This window comes from Solea solea, chromosome 8 (genome assembly GCF_958295425.1).
Source record: "Solea solea chromosome 8, fSolSol10.1, whole genome shotgun sequence".
Taxonomy (NCBI): Eukaryota; Metazoa; Chordata; class Actinopteri; order Pleuronectiformes; family Soleidae; genus Solea; species Solea solea.
In genome coordinates, this window is record NC_081141.1 from 14,156,635 (window position 1) to 14,165,149 (window position 8,515).

The 8,515-nt window shown below is 41.4% G+C and overlaps 1 protein-coding gene across 1 annotated transcript; it reads right to left on the reverse strand.

Annotated features, from left to right (window-relative positions):
• Nucleotides 1-5,414: 5,414 nt before the first annotated feature.
• On the reverse strand, nt 5,415-7,054 carry cldn5a (claudin 5a). The gene has a single exon (XM_058637266.1). It carries the CDS (start codon nt 6,808-6,810, stop codon nt 6,163-6,165), a length of 648 nt encoding a protein of 215 aa, XP_058493249.1. The 5' UTR covers nt 6,811-7,054; the 3' UTR covers nt 5,415-6,162.
• Nucleotides 7,055-8,515: the final 1,461 nt, after the last annotated feature.

Genomic DNA, 8,515 nt, shown 5'->3' on the forward strand with positions numbered 1-8,515 from the left:
ATAGACACTCTGTTACTCACTCTTTAAAGAAAACACTTCATCTATTGCCGTCTTATCAGCAAATTTCAAATTACATATCAATGCTAACATGCTGTGCAGTTCTGGGAAAACTTTAAATGAATTTTTTGGCAGCTCTTATTCAAAAATATTTTGTGTTGGATGATGTTTATGGTCACAACTCCATTTTTCTGATACTACCGTCAATGTACCTTTTGTTTACAATCTTGTAATAACTGTATAATTCATTCCCCAGTGTGGATTGGTCACAATTAGGAGTGCACAGTGCACTTAAAGGTCAAGTGTGTAAGACGTAGTGACTCCACTGCCGTTAGTAACAAACAGGGGAGTCACTGGTGGTAATAAGGAAATGTGCACACAGGAGGATGAACCGGGATGAGGGGGTGTATCTGCTGTCACACACCTGGAACGCCGACAGTAGGAGGCGTGGTCGACTCATCAAATCTGACAGGAAGATCGCGCCTCCTAACCCTGCTGATAAGGCATGTCACCACCTTACATCAAGTGAAAGTTCTAAGGAAGGTGGAAGATACACGCCGAAACTAACAATTCAATCAGTGGACATAATGTACTTTCACAACATAGGGCCATGGTTCCCAACCTGGGGTCCAAGCCCCCCTTAGGGAGATCACATGGGGCTTCAAGAAAAAAAGGTTGGGGACCACTGACAAAGGGGACTAATTGGTGGTGCAAGATGGTAGTCTCCATAAAGCAAGACCCTGATAGGCTTTATCACCATGTGTGAACTCACTTGCCGGTTTGAATGTAACGGACATTACCCCATATTGAAAAATCACGCACCTTTAAATCATCGATGTAATGCAGAGTGTAATGATAAATGTTACAGGATAGAATTTACATGTTGTGTGTAGACATATAAAATACCTTGTGTTGGTAGTTGTGTATATCTTAGGGAGGGATTTAACTCAATATCAAGCTCTCTCTCTCTCATTATCTCCTGATACACACACACACCCTCCTCCTCCACACCCTTCATGTTCCTTCCTGCTTCCTGTTCTGCTGTCTGCTGCACAGGAAGCCTGGTCGTGTAACTGGGCCGTGAAAAAGCCCACGAGTCACCAAGCCGCAAATGTTGCCAGCCTCCAGGAGAAAAGAACATGTTTTTTTTCTGATCTCCATCTCTAAACACTCCGGCTCGCACATTGTTTCTCAGACAAATGGCTCATGGGGTCTTTAACTCCACATACAAAGCCACGTTTGTCCTCCACTTTTAACCACCTGCTGACTCTTGGCTTAGCTATCTATGTGCTCGGCCCTGCTGTGGAGTCTGGGAAGTATACGCACCTGCTGACTCGGTTCTACGTCTGAGGGAAATAGTCTTCTTTGTTTCATGAATCATCAACAGTGGTGGAAGACGTTTATAGATCCTTAAGCAGTAGTGTATAACTTAAATATAAACAAATGTTCGTTATGTTCAAATGAGTTAAATGAGTTTACACAATGCCTCTCAGCGCCACATGACTCTGGGATTTATATCCACGTGGAAACAGGAATTTCCCTGTAAGACCTTTTTTCGTTTTCATTTTAAAAACTATTACTGTAAACGTGGCAAAAATGTCTTTATCCACATGAAACTCATAAAACAACTCTTAACGCTGTAGTATATATGCCAGGCCTATAAGTGGAGCTGTAATGCTGCAACAGAAATACACTAAAAACAGAAGGAGACGTTGAGCATGTAGAGAGCATGCATGCTGTGTACAAACTTTTTTTTTTTTTTTTTAAATAAAGCTTTATTTGAATAAAAGTATACACTACAATATAAAAAACTCTCAGAAACAAAGACAAAAGGTAAAAAAAGTTAAAGGAATATTTCACCAATTTGCATTTAGCTTTGTATTACTAGAATAGAGGTAGTATTTTTGGAAAATGGTGCTTCCCAACCTCAGTTTCCCCTGAGTTGAGAAATATCTTCATTCCTTTCTTTTCTTTTTTTACGTGCCCACCAGTGACACTTGGTCCTGTTATCGTAACTGTTAGCAAAGATGGCGGACACGGTGGTCCCGTCCCCCTACCAGTGGGGCTAAAAAGTGCAGAATTAGCGTTGCAGTTTCAAGGCTTGGACCAAGTGTCACTGGTGGACACATAACAACAAAAAGAATGAAGATATTTCTTGACTCAGGGGAAACTGAGGTTGGGAAGCAACATTTAAAAAAAATAATACCCCTATTGTAGTAATACAAAGCTAAATGCAAATCCTTTGATAAAGTGAATAGACCAAACTATGTCCAAACACAAGAGTACGAAAATAACGCTGACGAAGGTAGAATCAGCAAATCAGCAAGAGCAAGACAGAGAGGGGCGACTCACCTTTGTCCTAAAGTAGCATATTGGAACAAAAATGCAAGGGTGACGTTTTGAGATTTTCCCACACTGATTTCCAGTTCACAGAAATCCCTGGTTCTGTGTGGGTAAATAGTCAAAACAATAAAATTGCCCTAGTAAAGGTAGAAGGCCTCAAACCAGTTGGAGTATGACTGAAAACACAAAGACGTGGCGATGAAAATTGTTCATCAGCTGAAGGATGCAACAAAAAACAAATAAGAGTTACGTTGTTTCTGTTAACAAAGAGAGGCAGAACAAAAACAACAAGTCGCCAAACGTGCGCTGTAATAATTCAATTTTTTAACGATCATCTGATTTACAGGCACATTTTTAATCTGTAAATTATGTGTGCCATGTGAATGTAGTGTAGTGAGAATATTTATCTCGACAGTGTGGGAGAATACAAGCTCAACATGGAATGAAATGGGCAGATATTGACTAAATAAACTTTTTTATAGTGTATTTTGTTGTTAAAACTGAATAAAATATCACTATTGTACAAGGAAAAACAAAAAATTGGCTGTGCCACTTATAATAAGAGCAGAAGGGGGAGGTTGAGGGCTGTTGCCCTGATCAAATCCAGCAGATTCTGCTTCGATGAGATCATGACTGATCAGGTGAGGGAAGTGACTGATCAGGTGAGGGAAAGTTCGTCAACCCAACCTCCCCACAAACACACAGCTCTCCCTGGCGGCTGCACAGACATCAAACATGACCTTAACCGCGAGGTCCCCACTCCTTCAGGCTCAGGGAGGTCAAGTGTAGAGGTCAGAACGAGTCTCCCTGTGTGACGTCATCTTCTCCCTACAACACCAGCAGCTCATTTGTTAACGTTCATGTTTTATGTTCTCTTTGGAGTTTGTTTTTGTTGCCAGTGTGCAACATTTGCAGCATCATGTGACATTTGCTCTTAAAAAGAAACACAATGAGGGAAGTGTGTTTCTGCTGGCACAGCTCGTTCCGCACTGACCATTAAAGGCTTTGAGTGAATTCCCACTGCGTGTGTGTGTGTTTGTTTGCATATGTGTGTGCGTGTGTCCATGCTTGCAAGAATGTCTGCTGGACGGCCCTTTTATAGGCTCATCCATACCACCACATTATAGCGCCCCGTTACCAGGCAACTGCAGGTTCTGGCTGGTTACCATGGCGAGTGTCCATTGAGTGATGTCTCTGGCCCTATTTGCCTCCCTCCTTATTGGAATGGGGGTCTTTTTTAAAGGTACACCCCCCTCAAACTCACCCCACTGCCCCACCCCACTCACTGTCTACACTCACACACACACACAACACACACTTGCTCATACAACCCCCCCTTCTCCGCCACACACACACACACCCCACACTTCGTCACCCTCTGTGCGGTGACTAGAGAAGTGGAATTAACAATCCAACAAAAACATCTCACTGAGGCAGACCAGACTGGACCTTCTAGGGAGTGGCTCAGTGGAGAAAAACCCACACAAAGGCCTGGTTGGGGACATGTAGACTACTGAACTGCAGGTGTGACTAAAAACAACAATAATTTGAGCCATAAAAAGAAAATGTGTGTCACTAAAACACCTCCCGGTGTTGTGTAGGAAGTCCTAAAAATGAATGAATGAAAATCAAACAAATGCTGTAGAAAACAATAGAGATTTTTGTTTTTAAAAACGACTTTGTTGTTACCCACGACTGGGTTTAAGGCTGCGACAATCTGGAAAACATATTCAATATATTTAAGGAAATATTGATTATTTGTGATTGGTGGCAGATCTCAGAAGATAAAGAAACATTAATCTCCCACAACTCAAGTTAACATGTTCTCGATGCTTGTTTTTGTAGGACCAGCAAATAATCACATTTGAGAGTGTGAAAGCATGTCTCATCAAAGATTAAATTGTTGCTGAGATTAGTTTTGGATCAGGTAATTCATTATCTGACAAGTTTAGCTGACAACTCAGCTTCAACACGTTTTTTTTTTGGTTTGGGGAATTGCAGTTTGGTCTCATTTAATTCCACAAAACTATATTAAATCAATACAAGAAGTTTCAAGCTTCATGTGGTCAAATTACAAGTCCTGAAGGTCCATTTTTTAATCAAATGTTAGTAAACATTCTTCTATAATCGTACTACCAGGGTCCTCCAAATCAAATGTAGGACTTTTTCAACTCAAGAAAATTCAACTCATATCTTACTGTATTAATGATCTATTTTACAGGATCATTAAAACACTATGATGTGAATTTAAAAAGGTATGTTCAGTTCAGATATGTTAGATTTCAGATATTTATACTGATATGGTTAATGTTCTCTGGTTCTAATGGGGGACACTTGCCACATTCCTCTAACTGTATGCAGACTTTCTACATGGCCATATTTTTAACATATAAGGGGCCATATGACCCACTAAGATCCTTACATCTGCACCTAAACAAGTCTGGCTAAGCTTGTGTAATCCAGCCACAGTTTCAAACAAAAGGGCTGTTACTCATACACGCAAAGATCTTGTGTAATTGGATTTTTCTACAGTTGTCACGAGTTAAACAAAGTTTGATCCACTGAGTTTGGGTGAATGTGGCCCTGGAGCAGCTCTGCATTTAAACTAATTGCTTTAGCAGGACGACGTGTCCATCCACGCCGTCCTGATTGAGTGAGATGGGTCTGTGATGACGAATGGAGTCACAATTCCAGCAGCTTCTCTGTGGCTCTAATTTGGACGCCTTCCATTGACCGTGGACGAGCAGGGTGGGGGTGTTCTGAAAGAGGGTGCGGGTGGGGGCCGTGCAGTATTGTGAGTTGAACAGCAGAGCCCCACTCTCGCTGAATGGGCATTGTCATCTGGATTTCTATGGCTCACCAAAAATACTTTCTCCCGCCGTGGGGGTTTATGGATCCACGGTGGGAACGTTGAGCCTTATTACGCACAGCCGTGACGCACACTCCTGCCTCTGCAAACCAATAACTACATGATCTAAAAAACTATCAATAACTTTGTTTATCATCATATTCGGTTTAATCTTGATAAAAATGAGAAGATGCTGCATCTTTATAGGAATGAACATTACATCAAATGTCAATAAACCAACAGAAAACGTTTATTCCTTTTTTTTAAAGAGAAAACACTTCTTGCTGTGACAGTGATAAATACACTTTGCAGGTTCTCAATGTAGTCGGGAAAAAAGGACTGTAACATTTCATGCTGAGGCCTGTATAGATCCCAGGATTTCCGGAATGTAGGCCTACATATGGGTCCCAGAAATAGACCCCAGAGTCAGCGACACCAGTTTCTGTTTATGGACAACACAAAAGCCCGTCCGGGATTTGTTAGGTCTTCGCCATCACATGTACTTTTCTCTTGGACAACACGTCGGCGTGAGAACGCAAGTATTCTCAGATACAGTAGCCAACACTTTTGTGCTGACAATGCACAAAAAGGCAAACGAACAGTGTATTTACATTTAATGGCAAGAGTTCCTCTAGAAAAGAACATCAACTTTATAATTACATGAGGAAACAGTTTGAAAAATACTAATCATTTCGAAAACTTACAAAAGCAGGTACCTAACAAAGATACTCCTTTTTGTTGCGAGCTACCTCTTGTGGTTCTCATAGTCTTTTTTTTTCTTTTTCTTTTTTAAAACCTCCTGTGGATACAACGGGGATTTGTGGCGTTGAATGTAAAACAACAGAGGTGCTTCCATTGGTTTTCAATGTTCAAATTTCAGATAATAAAAAAAATATACAGGTGCAAAGATAACGTCTGTTAAAAAAGCTGCAGGTCACTTTTACGCACCGACTGCGCCGTGCCACGCCACACGGCTACACATAATTCCTCTTGTCATAGTCCCCGTTCTGAGTGCCTCTCTGAGTCGGTGCGTATTTTACCGAGTATCCCGTATTCCCGCTGGCAGGACATGAGCAGCACAGCAGCGATCCTCCGATCAGCAGCAGCGCTGTGGCTGCCCAGCCGATGTAGAGCGCGGCGCCGATCTCCCTCTTCTTGGATGGGGGCACCTGTGGGTTGTAGAAGTCAGATATGATGTTGTTGGCCATCCAGCAAAGAGGCACCAGCACGAACAGACCGCTGATGATGTAGACCGCCCCTCCGGCGTTCACCACCCGGGCTTTGACGTACTCTGTGCGGATGCAGTTGGTGCATTGCGCCCCAGCAATCGTAACCATGAGCCCCAGCACTCCCATCACCGAGGAGATGACGGTGAGCGCTCTGGCCGCCTGCAGGTCGTGGGTGAGGGCGAGGATGGAGTCGTGCACCTTACACTGCATCTGACCCGTGCTCTGCACCACACACGACATCCACAAACCGTCCCAGATCGTCTGAGCCACCACGATGTTGGCCTCGATGAAAGCCGTCACCTTCCACATGGGCAGTCCACACGCAACCATGACCAGGAGCGAGCCAATTACGCACAGCGACAGTCCCATGATCTCCAGTCCAGCCGACACCATTTTCGCAGTTTGTGTTCAGTCAACTCTGAAAGTTTCCAAATTCTTCCCTGGTTTCTGCTCTTCGCGAAAGGCAGGTGCACTTGTGTACTGCTGCTCTGCTTCTTCTTCGTCCTCGTCTCTGTGCGCAGTGTAGCGTCACTCCTTAGATGCACATCACTCTGCACGAAGATGATAAGAGACAGTGTTTCTGAGTGTCTTTGTTTGTGAGGAGATGTAAAACAACTGGAATCACAGAAGCACCGAATCACGAATATGTGCAGGGTGGGGGTGTGTGGACTGTAAGAGAAACTTTCCTCCAATCAGCCGTGGCCGCATCCTCATGGGACCAATGAGGGCGCGGGGAAGTTGTGAGCCTGGATAAAGCGGTCCAGAGCTCATTGTTCGTTTGAACAGTTATAGAGGGGGAGACGGAAGACACACGGGGGGTGATTTAATGGTATGTAGCAATTGAAATGCAGTGGTTCAGTGAGTCAGGGCGGTTGTTGATTTTTCAAGGGGTTTAATACCACCTGTCTGCGGTTTATGTGGCTGAAAATGGCCATTTCACACCCTTTGACAACTCTGACAATTCACCAAATGTCAAAAATAATAATTAAAAAACCTAACATTTTAATTTCAATGCATTTCAATTTAACACAGTTTTCCCCCTTTCATGTAAGACACAATGGTCCCATATTGAGTTAACTCTTGAAACTGGTAGCTTCAAAAAGTCATATTTAAAGTAAGATTTTTGATGGTATTATTGCTGAACTTGCTAATTCCTGAACAAATCCTATAGTATGCCACCCCATTTTTATCCCTTTGGCTAAGTTTGAATTGTTTATCAGATTGTTCAGAATTATTTGAAATTATTTAATTCTATAATGTTCTATAAATTCTACATTGTTCTTAATTATTTTCAAAAATTCAAAAACTCATTACTTGGTAAATCGATTGATCCTTTCGCTGATAGAAACATTTAAAAATGAAAATAGGGGGAGTTATGTAACAGTTTCAGTTGATAATAGCATCAGTACAAAGATGAAAAATTAATATGAAACTTTTAAAAGGGAATGGAAAATCAGAAAATTGATGAATCGACTATTTATTGATTACTCAATGAATCGTCAACTATTAGAGTGTGTTTTTCAATATTTAAAACAAAATTTAATTTTATTCAGCGTTAAATGTGAATATTTTCTGGTTTCTTTGCTCCATATAATAAGGAAATCATTAAAACCAAATAATTTGTTTGTTGACAAAATCTGACATTTGATAACGTCGTCAAATTTTTTTTTTACATTTACATTTTATGGACCAAACAAGTGCTCAATTAATCTAGAAAATAATGGACAGATTAATCGATTATGAAAATAATCTTTAGTTGCAGCCCTAATTATTATTGAGAGTCTGGAATCATAATTTTAGAAAAGTATTATAAAGGATGACTTAAAGGTGTGTAAGAATTTGTGACATCTCATGGTGAGGACGCAGATTATAACAAGTATCAGGGAGCTAGAATGGCATTTGCATTAGAAAGGATGTTATTTTTTTGTTTATAGGTTTTTGATTTGGGGCTAATTATAGCAGCACAGCATCATAAAACAAAGCCCATACCTAAGTAAAGTAAAGGCTTATGGTGCATTTCCTTTACACCAGTTGTTGGAACTTGACCGAGTTGACCATGTTCCAGTTGAGAAGTTGAGAACAGTGTATTTTGCACACA

Bases quoted from the DNA above. Each gene is read 5' to 3' on its own strand.
- cldn5a (XM_058637266.1), bottom strand. From the start codon at position 6,810: ATGGTGTCGGCTGGACTGGAGATCATGGGACTGTCGCTGTGCGTAATT.